This window comes from Penicillium waksmanii (genome assembly GCF_028829765.1).
Source record: "Penicillium waksmanii strain IBT 27052 chromosome Unknown utg000009l:1.0-4314994.0:1.0-4318279.0, whole genome shotgun sequence".
NCBI lineage: Eukaryota > Fungi > Ascomycota > Eurotiomycetes > Eurotiales > Aspergillaceae > Penicillium > Penicillium waksmanii.
In genome coordinates this window covers 414,270-427,898 of record NW_026643255.1, presented here as the reverse complement: position 1 = coordinate 427,898, position 13,629 = coordinate 414,270, and the positions used below count along the sequence as shown (strand labels likewise).

Here is a 13,629-nt window from a genome sequence, read left to right as displayed (position 1 = left end):
CTTCAAGTTGTCTATTGAAACTCCTCATGCGCCATCTGCTCGTTGATATATGCCCAGCTATCTTTTCCTAGTCTCCTTGAAGGCCGGAATTTTTAGAGAGGTCCGACTCTCTTCTGCGCTTCTGAACACCTATGAAGAATCATTTCAGAAGTTAAATATTAGTCAATAGTATTGAATATTGATGAAGTGGTTCAAAATCTTACTCAAAAATCCCCATTTTGATGGGAATGTGGGGAAGGTTACAGCTCTACTATCCCTACTAACCGATTCCAAGAGTTGAAGTAAGAAGACCAGAAGAAAGGCCTGCATATATCGAGATCTCTAATAGTACAAAGGTGTGGTAGATGCAAGGTATCATACAATCATAGAAACAACCAAACCAACTCCCCGGGGCCGTAGACTCTTCCAACCCCCCCCACCACATAATGCTAGCGTTTTGGCTTCTGGCTCTGAATCCGTCTATAGATAGTCGGCCACAACTCAGGGTAAAAAGCCGTTGTCTGTCGTCCGGGTTGACTCTGCTCCGCTGTAAAGAACTGGGTCGGAGACTTCGTTCGATACCAGGGTGATGGGGTGGACTTTGTGTTGAGGAAAGTAACGGGTCGAACGGGGTGTTTGTTTGTGACCAGATCGCCCAGACGGACGGTTGTTTGGCGGGGATGGTGTTCCATCGCATTGTGTTCATGTACAGGATTGCATTGGGCGGGAGATCCTTTGCATAGTGCACGGCCATTTCTCGTGATTTCCGGGCGAAGGCAGGTAGGGCCAGATGCACGAAGTTGACATAGGGAGCGGCGACGTATGCGAATGAGAGCATGGGGATTGCGCCGCCGATTATGACTTTGGCTGTTGTTAGTACAAGTCCCAGTACCGAGTCGGGGAAGGGCTGTGTAGTGTAGACAGCACTCAGCACTCACCTAGCGGGGTCATCCATTGCTGGCTCTCGTCGGCCCAGCAAGTCGGGGCTACAATAAAGCATGCGGCGCCGAAGAGGAAAATCGTGGTTACTCGAAGCATTCCCAAAAACATAGATCGGCCGGTTCCTCCATAATAAATTAGAATACGCTCCGGTGGCCCTGTAACCCCAGAGTCAGCATATCGACCATGTCTCGATACCGCGGACACTTTTCTGTCCTACCTTTTCGAATGGTTGTCTTCACGGACTCCGCGGAGGATGTTATTGTGGGTGGTTCGGGGGTAGTTCCTGTGACGGTCTTCGGAGGAGGCGCTTTGGGGGCATTGCGCTGAGATGGAAGTGGGACTTGAGTTTTGAAACGCAGCCAGACCCGACTGCGTAGATCGCGCTGAGCTGATCTGGGCAAGGCGCGCAGTGTGGGATGTAGAAGAATGCGCATTGAATGGGTTGGAATGAATTGAATTGGGATTGGGCTGTTCCCATAGGAGGATGCAGGATGGCGGCAGTTCTCAGTTTATTTCCTTCACCGCCCGCCGATCTCCCCGGGGCTCCGCTTGGCTTTGTTGCTTCTCTCCGCTTGCCTCTCCTCCGTCTCTTTTAGTCTTGTTCTTCTTTTTGAGTCTCTCTCCTGTCTTGGGTGTCAATTCTGTGCTTATATTTCCTACCCCAGCCGGTCTGGGTTTTTTATGACCTCCGATGAAGTCATGAACAGCTAGGCGAGCTTCTCTTCTCCCCGTCATTGACGCCATGTCTCCGGCTTATCGTGGCTTTATCGGCCACTTCTTCCTCCTCCTCAGCTTGTTCCTCTTGCTGCCCCCAGATATGCCTATGAGAAACTCTCCGATGAGTCTTTAAATTCCCTTCCTCGCGCCAGTGGAGATTACGACATCCACACGGGCTCCCTCCTCTCGCCGATCCTCCGCACTCGCGTCCCAGGAACAGAAGGCCACGAAGCAGTCCTCGAACACTTCGCCAACTTCTTTCGAACAACATTACCGAAATGGAACATTGAACTGCAGAACTCGACTTCCACCACCCCGATATCCAAGGGCAAGGAAGTCCCCTTTGTCAATTTCATTGCCTCGCGCGATCCGCCAGGAGCCCCGGTTGGAGATGTCGGGCGGTTGACATTGGTCGCGCATTACGATAGCAAGCTGACACCGATGGGTTTCATCGGTGCCATTGATAGCGCGGCCCCATGTGCGATCCTCATGCACGCCGTGCGCACCATTGATACGGCCCTGGATGCGAAATGGACCGCGATGCGTGCCGAAGGATTGGACCCGTCTCTTGAGGACGAACGTGGCATCCAGATCCTCTTCTTGGACGGCGAAGAAGCTTTCGACCACTGGTCCGATACAGACTCTCTATACGGTGCGCGGTCTCTGGCCGCGGACTGGAGTTCGGAATTCTACCCGGCAATGTCAACCTACAAAACACCCCTCTCATCCATCGAACTCTTCGTCCTTCTTGACCTCCTCGGTTCTAAAGCACCCAATATCCAATCATATTACCAGACAACTCACTGGGCATATCAAAGCCTCGCCGCGGCCGAGGAGCGTTTGCGTTCCCTGGGTCGGATGAAAACCGCTTCAGATCAACATTGGTTCCCTGATTCAAAGAAGAACTCGCATGATGTTATTCCCTTTGGTGGAATCTCGGATGATCATCTTCCATTTCTAGCGCGCGGCGTGGAAGTTTTACATCTTATTGACTTTACGCCGTTCAAGGGCTTCCCGCCTGTTTGGCATACCCTTGATGATGACGCGGAGCATCTTGATATGGCCACGGTTGAAGACTGGGGTCTGGTCATCACTGCTTTTGCGGCCGAGTGGATGGAGTTGGAGGGGTACTTGGATTTTGGGCAGCAGGCGGAGTCACAGTCAAAGTCGCGCCGGGATGAAGAGCTTGAGTTTGAGGCAGAGGCTATTCGTCTCAACAAGAAGACCGAATTGTAAGCCTTTCCCGTATTTCCATTTCCACGTCCCCTCGCTGCTCTGCGGGGTTTCACATTCCAATTTCGTGTTATATACCCAGTAAATCATTTTGAGCCGCTCGCACTGCATAGTTTTACTATTCTATCCGCATACCCATGCTGATTTCGCATCACACAGCCTATGATAAGAACGATTCACGTTTTGTTTTCAGTGACGAAATACTCTTCGTTATTACCACAAGTAGTTTTATCTAACCTCCAGCTACAATACATATCTATCTTCTATGGTGCTTAAATAATACTAGTGTCCAATGTCTATCCTGTCCCATCATCTACCCCCTCCATCTAGAAGAGGTTACCAACAAAATATCCACTCATCGTCACCAACCCCCAACTAGGCTGGAGAATTGCCCTCAAAAGAGCCGGGCCAGGACAGACTCCTCTTAACCCCCACGCCACGCCAAAGGCCAACGCACCAGCCACAAATCGCCAGTCGATATCCGCCACCGTCGCCGTAGGGAGTCTCCAACGCTCAGCTAGCGTCGGCTTCGCGGCAGACTTATCCTTGTCCGACGATTGACCCGGTTCCAATGACAAATATGTCACGAGTGAAGGACCAAGGCCAAATGCAATGATGAGAGCCAAGGAGGGATCAAAACGAGAGGGATCGGTGGGTAGAGCAAAGAACCGCAAGACCTTAGCCGAGTCCGCCATTCCAGAGATCAATAGGCCGAGCCCGAACTCGAGTCCGGCGATGTAGGCAAAGGCAGTTCGACTTGTCTCGCTCCGGGTGAATGATTTAGGAATAATGAAGAAATTCGTGATCGTTGATAATATAACCGCGCCGGATATAAAGGCTAGCTCGGGTGCTGAGGGGGGCCATGGCTGTGTAGCATGGTGTTGATGGGCCGCAGGGTGGAATGTTTGAGCCTCCCCCGACGACATTAGCGGTTATAAGGGCCGTTGTGAAGAATATCGCTGTTGAGATTATTGAGCGTGCGGATAGTCGCGATATTCCGCAGAGCATATGTCCGGAAGTGCATCCTCGGCCATTCTGTGCCGTTGTAGAGTGTTAGCTTTGTCTAGTTCAGTATTGCGTATGTTCTCCATATATTCTCAAAAGAAAATTCCCTCCATTATACGAGAGAAGCATTTCAACACCGCTAAAACTCGTAGTATATCACGCACCTTTGTACCCCAACCTAGGAGAAGTCCGACTCCAAAAGTTGTCACCGCCGTAGCCAATGAATCCGGAGCTGCAGGGTAGCTTGGGAGCAAAGATGGGGCGAGCAGGTAGACTGGGAGGATACTCGAGACCAAGCCAGCGATGATAGGAATGTTCTCCTTTGATGGATTGAAGACGGAACCCGAAAGAAGGGAGGATATGCCGAAGACAGCGCCGTTATGGACGAGTAGACCCGAGGAGCCCTGGAATAAAAGCCAGGCTCCGAGGGAGGTTTGAATGGGTGTGAACATGGCTATTTATAACGTGATGGGTGACAGGGAGGAAGAGGACGAAGGAGAAAGGCCGATTCTTTTTGAAGTTGCGGGTGATGAGGACATTGAAAGTTTATTTGATGTCATGGATATCGTCCCCGGACATGGGATTGAGTTGATAGATCGAAAGGGCACAAGGCGTGGGGTGAAATCGATAAGACTGGAGGAGAAATAAGGAAGAAATGAGGGACTATGAAGATGAGAATGTGAGATTGCAATTGTTAAATGGAAGAATAGTCATGACAGAAGTCGGGGACCTGTAGGTCCCCGGCTCAAAGCGTCCCCGAGTGGAGTGCAAAAGGAGGAAATTGCCCGAGGGCGGATCCAGATCGGGCTTCCTTGCTCATTTCTAAGTAGATTATACGTGTAGATAGACCGAGTTAAATTTATGCAGTTATTCAAGGGATGTTGTTGTTGGTGCTGGGGAATGGATCCCACTTAGGGCTTACGTGACCACCGAAGATGCTAGTACTGGTCAGTGCCAGGTATAGCGCTCATAGATGCATCATTGTTCCATTCAATCAGAATATCTTTGTTCAAGGACCTCTGTCTATAACCTATACTTGTAGTACTACAATACAACACAGTAGAGTGTAGTATTAATAGCACCAACTGTCCCAGGGGTTCAGTTTGGGTTTTCCAGCATTCCGGATCTTTCAGTCGCGCCTTCCTCGCGATGTACCACACAGTACACTCGTGCCTGCCCAGTCTGAACAGCGTAAACTCGCCGCGGCAACTTCTTCTTCCTCTTCCTCTACTTCTTCCTGTTCTCTTCCATTCTTCGCCTCTTCAACTCTTCCTGATTGGACCTCCACTCCTTTCTTCATGGGTAACTCCCAGAGCATCGCCGGTCACGGCTGTTTCCTTGCAGCTGTCGGCAATGATGCCCGCAGAGTCACCTTTCGAGGTTCACTTCCACTGCCCCCAGTCTATAATCTGGACATCCCAGTAACTCCAGCTGCGATTACATATCCGAAGAGCACCGATGAAGTTGCGGACATTGTACGATGCGCCGTGCAGCACGACTACAAAGTCCAAGCTCGCAGTGGCGGCCACAGCTACGCTAACCATGGTGTGTCACATTTGTCATTCCTGCCGCTGCTCGTTTCAAATACCATCTAACCTACCTTTTACCAGGGCTTGGTGGCGTAGATGGTGCTATCGTCGTTGATATGCAGCACTTTCAGCATTTCTCGATGCACCCGCATACCCACATCGCGACCATTGGCACGGGGACTCTCCTTGGAGACTTGACAACCCGTCTGCATGATGCTGGTGGACGTGCTATCGCCCATGGCACTTGTCCGCAGGTTGGCACTGGCGGCCATCTAACAATTGGTGGTCTTGGTCCTAAGTCCCGAGAATGGGGCATGGCCATGGATCATGTCGAAGAAGCAACCGTTGTATTGGCCAACTCTTCCGTCGTCCAAACCTCCAAGGACGAGAACCAAGATCTGTTCTTTGCTATCAGGGGTGCTGCAGCGAGCTTTGGCATCGTCACTGAATTCAAACTTCACACTCATCCCGCACCGACCGAGGCCTACCAATATTCGTTCACTTGGAGTATAGGAGATTCGCAGGCCAAGGCTGCGGTCTTCAAACAGTGGCAGAAACTTATCTCGAGCGAAACTTTGACTCGGAAGTTTTCTTCGGAGCTCCTAATCTCAGAAGCTGGGATTATTGTCTCTGGTACCTATTTCGGATCCCGAGAGGAATTTGAGTTATTCAAGTTTGAGAACCATTTCCCGGGAAGTACTTCCGCTTTTGAATTGACCTTGAGTAACTGGCTAGGCATGGTTGGGAGTCAAGTTGAAGAACTCATTGAGCGCGTGGTTGGTGGTATTCCCGCTCACTTTTACTCCAAGTCTATGCCTTTCACCAACGAGACAATCATTCCGGACCATGGTGTCGATGCTTTGTTCGAGTACATTGACAAGACGAACAAGGGTACTCTTGCATGGTTTGTTATATTTGATCTGGAGGGTGGCGCGACCAACGATATTCCCACTGGTGCTACTGCGTATGCTCACCGGGATGCATTCATGTGGATGCAATCCTACGCGATAAGCATTATTGGTCCAGTTTCACAAGAGACAAAGAACTTTCTTCAGGGTATGAATAATGTTATTCTTGTCTCAGAGGCTCCCACCGCACGCTTTGGGGCATATCCCGGCTACGTGGATCCGTACATGGAGAATGCTCAGCTCGCTTACTGGGGAAGCAATCTCCCTCGACTGGAGACTATCAAGGCGGAAGTTGATCCCAATGATGTTTTCCACAACCCACAAAGTGTTCGGGTCGGACCCAAGCACTGAAGCGAGATGGAATTATGACACCTGGCGGAATTGATCGTCGTGTTCCGAGAGTGGGGGCTTTCACTTATGATTTAATGATACTACTCGATACCCTTAGCATAGCGTATACTACTAGCTATATTTATACTAGCATAATGTATTCAAGGTCCAAAGAAATACTTTCGGAAGATCGTCGCTATTCATCGTAGACCTAATTAACGCTAACTAAAGCAGCATGAGCTGGTTGTAAATGGCCGGATGACACGAAGAACATAAAAACCGGACAGCTGGCGAATGTTTACTTTCTGGCCAGAGCCAGCAGGTCGTATTCCCTCACATATCCCGACCCAAGGCAATACAGAATGCCTCCTGACTCTCCTGTAACATCTTGACTTTACTATTTAGATCATCCCGCTTTTGGATCACCTCTGGTTGCTCAGGGGCCAAATCCTGAATATCCTGGTCGCTGTAACGAGCTAGAACTTTTGGCGAAAGGACCTCAGACAACGGGGTCACAAGATGACGCTCAATGACCTGCTTTGCAACGACATCATAAAATATTTCCGCTCTGACTGGAAAATAAGTTAGCTGGTGTATTTTGTGACACAACAGAGTCTCCATGCCGAAGCAAAGGAAGGTCTATACGATATGGAATGGACCCGAGATACCTTGTAATATGCGTTAAGAGCATCCAGAGCTTGCCCGGCCGAATATCTGTCCATCTTTTGCTCGAAATTCTTTTCGAATTCCTTATTGAATATCCCGGGACTAATGTATTCCTTGTTCTTGGTGGTTCCGCTGTTGGCTGTCTTTTCATAAACAGCTACATTTACCGTTGCAGCGGTGACTGACTCTTTGACGTGAGCCTGAAATCGTTGCTGCTGTATCCACAGATCTCATTACTCAAAACATCTTTTGAAAAGGCATTATGCTCGTCCAGCCCCATCACCACCGTAGCCTCCTCAATCAGCGATAGAAGCTCACCAAAGTCTTGAATAGATTTCGAGAACTTGCGGAGGTCTGCCTGTTGCTGCTCACCGCGGCTTCGGTCAGGATTAATCTTGCAGAACATGGCGTCCACCGTATCGCGTCTCATGATGATTTCGGTAGCGAAACGAGTGCATAGATTCTCCTTGCGCGGAAAGGGGATTCCAGTGATAGCCTCGAGTACCGAGCTTTTTCCGGAGGACTGATACAAACGGCGATCTGTGGCAACTGAAGGGTCGAGCTGAGCCCTGCACGATGCAGGGGATTGACAAGATCTAGAAGCTTGTGCTGTTCGATTGTCTGGATCGATTCCAACGATGTAGTCGTCAGGGGAGCCTCTCCCGGAGAGGCTGTACCGTCTGGTGGCATGGTGAAATCCCGCATCTTAGATCTTAGTATGTTCCAAAGTCAGGAGCTTCTGGATACAGAAGATCGGCGATTTGCTGAGCAGAGAATGACCACTCACGATTCTTGGAGTAGGATGAATATTTAAATGCTTTGCTTTTCTTAGAGAACGAGGACGTTGTTGTGTGCAAAACCCGATTCACCGATGTCTTTAAGGAAGGTGCAAAAGGAACAAACGACCTCACATCTGCCGTCAACCTTGCACTTGCAGCCCAGGCGGCCATTGAGAGGAGTGTTACTGGTAGTAGTCAAACAGAAATTGAAAGGAAAGGATGGGATATCCTATTGTTTCAAGTTGAGGCTGATATGCATTTTGCTCTCCAGGTCAGGCATATATATCGCATACCTACTCCTTTCCTAGCATACATCGTCACTTTATGGTTCTTAGATCCCGGCAATAGTGACACCTGGTAGTACTAGCCTTAATGCGCCCCAGGTGGCTACTGAATATGTTGTCGAAAATTAATAGTAACTGGTGCACTATCACTAGGATCCATTGGTACCAGTACCGGCTGAATTAATTAATCTCAACACCTCAAACTTGAAATTCTGGCAGTGACTAGGTAGTATTCTCACTTGAAGAAGTAAATATTGGAAACATTTTGATTGCAGAAATCAAACTCAGCGATACAAGTCGGTACACATCATTCACCCTTCGACAACAGGGGCGAAATGGGGATTGTAATGCCTTTGTCATAAGTGCCTCTTCAATTTGGCCCTGGATATATCACCCATCTATCCACGATGCGTCATATAGAATTTTCAAATGACACGCTACCAGAAAGTAGTACTAATAGTAGTACCTTGGTGGAGGGGACTCCGGGAGGGGAGAGTTTATCCTGGCGGCCTCGACACAAGTGGGAAGCCACTACGTAGACCGAATCGGTAAGACAGCCTGGGCCAAGTTTTACATAGGATAGGATCATCAAACGATGGCGAATGGTAAGCACTCAAAGAAAAAGAGAATGCCAAAAGTCATGAACATTTTTAAATTTATTTTTAAATGTGGCCAGTAAACATTGTGGCTGGCGCACGGCTTGCCGAACCGGGACTGCCTTTTGGTGGCAAGAGTCTACATAGAAATCAAGAATAACGTGCATCCCGGCCTTGACAGTTATTGGCTCCCGAGCTGTATAATCCAAGGCAGTACGGGGTTCAGACCGCGACCGCCACAGTCGACAGGGATTCAAGGAATATCACTATTCGACCACTGGCTAGACTCTGGGATGACGGTAGCGTGCAGGATAGTTGAAACTTGTAAGCCATTGAAGCAGGAATTCAGAAGGAAGATGTGGTCTTTCATCATTCTTGGCAGGAAGGTGTAAGCCACAAGACGGAAGCTCTAATTAGGAGCTTGGGGATCCCACATGGAGCTCATACCAAGACATCGAGCCGTTTGGTAGAGATCTCACCCTCTCACATCCCACCATTGCTATTGCGATCTTCACGGGCAGCTCCCAATTACGTACCTGAACCAGCTGGAATTTTCTTTAAATTAATTCAAAACCCTGATCGACGTGGTGGTACTCAGATGCCTGGCGATCGGCGATCAGCCGGTTTCCGGACGTTTTGTAGATGACGCAAAATGATTGAGATCGACTCCCAACCCACTGTTTACTTCCAAATCAATGCAGTGATAAACATATATTCCCCTATGATGGGATCGATCGGGGGGGGATTCTATTCTTATTCCATGCATAACATAAGGCTGATGGGGGGACCAACGCTGTCGGTGGCGTATCTAGTATGACGTTGCCGATCGTCATGCTGCCCGGTTTGGGATCTTCCCACCACCTCCAGCAGGTTGACTTAGAATCTCACCAGTACGAGTACGTATTCCGTAACCAGTAACTCTGATTGAGATTGATATTCACGTTCGAAACTGACACTGCGGGGATAGCACGTCATGCCAGGTCTTTGTTGGCATTGGCGTTGGCGCGTTTGTACACATGGCGTCATAAGCCAACACCTGTTGATCGTATCTACTCACTAGTATATAAACCTCCTTCATGAAGCAGGGGAATCATTTCTTTCTCATCAATCATCTCTCCTCAATTACCTCTCATCAATCTTCTACTCATCTACTATCTTCAAAACACTTTTTCTTCAAGCTTTTTTCTCCATCAACCAACATGTCTAACATCATCAACAAGGTCAAGGACGCTGTCACCCACCACGGTGACAAAGACCACAAGTCCACTGGTACTACCGATGCCAATGCCTATGACTCTACCCGATCATCCAACCATGGCCCTCACGACAGCAATATTTCCAACACTGCCGATCCCCGTATCGACAGCGACCGCTCAGCCTACAACACTTCCACTTCTACCAACTATGGTCCTCATGATACCAACACTGCCAACACTGTTGACCCTCGCGTCGATAGCGGCCGCACATCACATGGTACCTCCGGTCTGACTGGATCTACTGGCGCTCATGGAACTACTGGAACTACTGGCACCACTGGCACTGGCACCGCTGCCGACGCCTACGACCTGAACCGATCCAGCAACCACGGTCACCACGATAGCAACATCGCCAACAAGGCTGATCCTCGCCTCGACAGTGACCGCGATGGACGTGCTTCCTATGGTACCACTGGCGCTACTGGTACCACTGGCGCATATGGCACTACTGGCTCGACTGGCTCGACTGGCTTCGCTCCTACTACCCACTCTTCTACCCAGCCTATCTCCACCGGTGCTGGCTCGACTGGCTTCGCTCCTAATACCCACTCTTCTACTCAGCCTATCTCCACCGGTGCTGGCTCGACTGGCTTCGCTCCTACTACCCACTCTTCTACTCAGCCTATCTCCTCCGGTGTTGGCTCGACTGGCGCATATGGAACTACTGGCACTACTGGCACCACTGGCACTGGCAACGCTGCCGACGCCTACGACCTGAACCGATCCAGCAACCACGGTCACCACGATAGCAACATCGCCAACAAGGCTGATCCTCGCCTCGACAGTGACCGCGATGGCCGTGCTTCTCACGGCAGCACCCGCACTGCTGGAACCACTGGTGCTTACGGCACAACCGGTGCTACTGGTACGACCGGTGCTACTGGTATGACCGGAGGCCATGGCTCTGTTCCCTCTGCCCACTCTGCTGCTACCGGACCTGCCAGCTCTACCGCAGGCCCCCACAGCAGCAACGTCGCCAACGAGGTCGATCCCCGTGTCGATAGCGACCAGAGCAAGCAGAAGAAGGAGCACATCCCAGGCCAGTACTCTGGCGTCGACCGCTTCGACCAGGACGTTCACAAGGGCAGCATTGCGGGCGGCAACCAGGTTATCGGCCTACACGGCAGCAAGGGCCCTACCACCACCAAGAACTTTGACCAGTCTCAGCATGAGAGCGCTGCCGGTAGCAGCTACAGCTCCGGTGGCCCTACCACTGCCGGTCCCCACAACAACGACACTCTGAACAAGATTGACCCTCGTGTTGACTCGGACCTCGATGGCTCCAAGACCATCGGTGGTAACAAGACCGGTGCTCAGACTCAGCGATACTAAGAAGTTTTGTACGATAACTAGCGACTTTCCTTATGCTTAACGAGTAAATGATCAATTGATACTCTCTGATATTTCCTATTATCTATTTCGTTTCTTCCGCTTCCTTCGTAGACCAGTAGAAAATAAACTAGAATCTATAGAGTTGTAGAAACACCCGAGGGGTGAATATAGATTTCAAAAGGGGAAATTCAAGATAAAGAAACCAGGGAACCACTAGTAGCTATGCGTCATCGTTAAAACATTACCGTGGGTGAAGAATGGGCTAAATAATTCAACTGACATGTGTTTGCCACGACAATGTAAAAGTACAAAATACCCCGCGTCATCCATGTGGTCAGTGGACTTGAATTCTTCAAATATTCAACATCAAATATGGCATTCCAAAAAAGCGCATGCGGTGTTCATCTTAGCACCCGACCCGGGGCGACATCTTTAATTGCAACTTGCAACAATGATGAAGGATCTGGACTGGAAACTGCTCTGGTTCTGGATGACTACCTGGGAAATGAGGACGGTAAGTGGTAACACAGCTGGTAGTTGACATCTAGCTTCATGATCTCATTAACGTCAGGTCACTTAACCTGGGGCGGACACGGTTTCAGTCAGAAAGCTCGAAACCTGAGTATCTCTTCCGAAGGACCTAATCATGACCCTATCCTCCACGTCGATCTTGCTGGACCGGATGGCAAATACACAACGAGTGAAATTGACCTGGCGGAGTATGTAGCCAATATCGATGGGGAATTGGTGGTTCTTCCGCTATGAAAGTTGACAGCAGCGATTTCAATCTGATCAATAACTATACTATAATTTTTGGCGAATTTCTATCCAATCTTCTAATGGGTGTCTACTACTCAATTCTTACTTTATGTCATTGTGACGAACAAAATACCCGCGGACTAGAAAGGAGTAGAATCAGCTGCCTGCACAGAACTCGGACTCAAGAGTAATACCTCTTAAGTGCAAATGGATTGAGAAAAAGACGAAACACCGTCTACTTGGTTCGGCACATGACATCCTAAGAAATGGTGATGTCATCTTGTAGCACAAAGATTCTTTGCGGCTTCAACAACATGATTTATTCCTATCGTTAAAGGAGCCTCAAGATTACCCAAGACTGGTCTCCAACATCACCTCCATAGCATACTTCAGATCGAATCCGACGATGAACTGTGTCCACCTCTTGAAACACCGTCCCATAGGGCTGCTTCTTCGCTCTAAAGCGGTACTTGCCTCGGCTTCGACACGATCGATACAGACGTCTTTAGAGCCGAGTTACGAGCAGTGGATTCTTGACAGACAACTCCTCAAACCAGATAGGGCAGAGACATGTCAATCAGGAACAGATGACGAAGTCGGACATCACAGATCTCCTTATGATGGGTCTAATACAGCCGTCGATAAAGAGGTGTCCGCACTAAGAGCCGAGTATTTAACCGAAGGAGACATCCACGATCCGTTGCTTGTTAGCCCAGCAAATCTTGACGTGAGCCTCATATTAGATCCGATGATCGGAGGGGCAGTTCATAGTTCACCAACTTTGAGGAGTTGCAAGGGATGGAGCAACAAACATAGGATGGTGCTACTGCGAACCGAGCCATATGAGATGAGAAAATACGAAGACGTCTTCTACCGCTTCAAGTTTACAAACCAAAAGGTTTGACCTGGATATTGTGGTGAATACACTATCAGATGATACTGACTTATGACACAGAAGTCGTGAGAATGATCTAAGTGGGCGTTGGAATGTATTAATGTGGCGAGAAGAAACATGTTATTTGATGAAGATATTCGCGTGCTGTATGACTTTGTATCCCGACGTGGATTTGCATTTGTGTCATGCTTTGAGTATTTCAAGTTCTTCCCATTTTATGTTCGGGTCCATTTAGACACGACGGAAGTGGATGAAAACAGGACCTTTTATCTGGCTACTCGTTTATATAGTATCTAAAATGACCAATAACCTTGGAAGTTGAGTTGATCAGGTATCCCATCTAATTCCGTCATTGATGGTGTTTATTGGGTGCTTTACAATCCCAGATGCGTAATACTCCGAGATGAAAATAGCCTGCA

General features: G+C 49.1%; 7 protein-coding genes across 7 annotated transcripts; 4 read left to right on the top strand and 3 right to left on the bottom strand.

Moving 5' to 3' along the window:
* Positions 1 to 480: 480 nt before the first annotated feature.
* Positions 481 to 1,355, bottom strand: N7481_010518 (uncharacterized protein; the record flags this gene model as incomplete). The annotated part of the gene is made up of 4 exons (XM_057269737.1): positions 481 to 526; positions 600 to 840; positions 918 to 1,076; positions 1,139 to 1,355. The coding sequence occupies 4 exons, from the start codon at positions 1,353 to 1,355 to the stop codon at positions 481 to 483; spliced, it is 663 nt and encodes a 220-aa protein (XP_057116911.1).
* Positions 1,356 to 1,663: 308 nt separating this feature from the next.
* N7481_010517 (glutaminyl-peptide cyclotransferase family protein) lies at positions 1,664 to 2,874 on the top strand (the record flags this gene model as incomplete). Its single annotated transcript, XM_057269736.1, has 2 exons — positions 1,664 to 1,716; positions 1,737 to 2,874. 2 exons carry the CDS (start codon positions 1,664 to 1,666, stop codon positions 2,872 to 2,874), a joined length of 1,191 nt encoding a protein of 396 aa, XP_057116910.1.
* A 323-nt stretch (positions 2,875 to 3,197) lies between these two features.
* N7481_010516 (uncharacterized protein) lies at positions 3,198 to 4,328 on the bottom strand (the record flags this gene model as incomplete). The annotated part of the gene is made up of 2 exons (XM_057269735.1): positions 3,198 to 3,782; positions 4,041 to 4,328. The coding sequence occupies 2 exons, from the start codon at positions 4,326 to 4,328 to the stop codon at positions 3,198 to 3,200; spliced, it is 873 nt and encodes a 290-aa protein (XP_057116909.1).
* Positions 4,329 to 5,174: 846 nt separating this feature from the next.
* N7481_010515 (FAD-binding oxidoreductase) lies at positions 5,175 to 6,664 on the top strand (the record flags this gene model as incomplete). Its single annotated transcript, XM_057269734.1, has 2 exons — positions 5,175 to 5,421; positions 5,487 to 6,664. 2 exons carry the CDS (start codon positions 5,175 to 5,177, stop codon positions 6,662 to 6,664), a joined length of 1,425 nt encoding a protein of 474 aa, XP_057116908.1.
* A 312-nt stretch (positions 6,665 to 6,976) lies between these two features.
* N7481_010514 (dynamin family protein) lies at positions 6,977 to 7,999 on the bottom strand (the record flags this gene model as incomplete). The annotated part of the gene is given in 4 exon segments (XM_057269733.1): positions 6,977 to 7,177; positions 7,312 to 7,441; positions 7,477 to 7,832; positions 7,844 to 7,999. 4 exon segments carry the CDS (start codon positions 7,997 to 7,999, stop codon positions 6,977 to 6,979), a joined length of 843 nt encoding a protein of 280 aa, XP_057116907.1.
* Positions 8,000 to 10,167: 2,168 nt separating this feature from the next.
* N7481_010513 (uncharacterized protein) lies at positions 10,168 to 11,556 on the top strand (the record flags this gene model as incomplete). The annotated part of the gene is made up of 1 exon (XM_057269732.1): positions 10,168 to 11,556. The coding sequence occupies one exon, from the start codon at positions 10,168 to 10,170 to the stop codon at positions 11,554 to 11,556; it is 1,389 nt and encodes a 462-aa protein (XP_057116906.1).
* A 372-nt stretch (positions 11,557 to 11,928) lies between these two features.
* On the top strand, positions 11,929 to 12,321 carry N7481_010512 (CVNH domain-containing protein; the record flags this gene model as incomplete). The annotated part of the gene is made up of 2 exons (XM_057269731.1): positions 11,929 to 12,070; positions 12,128 to 12,321. The coding sequence occupies 2 exons, from the start codon at positions 11,929 to 11,931 to the stop codon at positions 12,319 to 12,321; spliced, it is 336 nt and encodes a 111-aa protein (XP_057116905.1).
* Between the last annotated feature and the right edge of the window lie 1,308 nt (positions 12,322 to 13,629).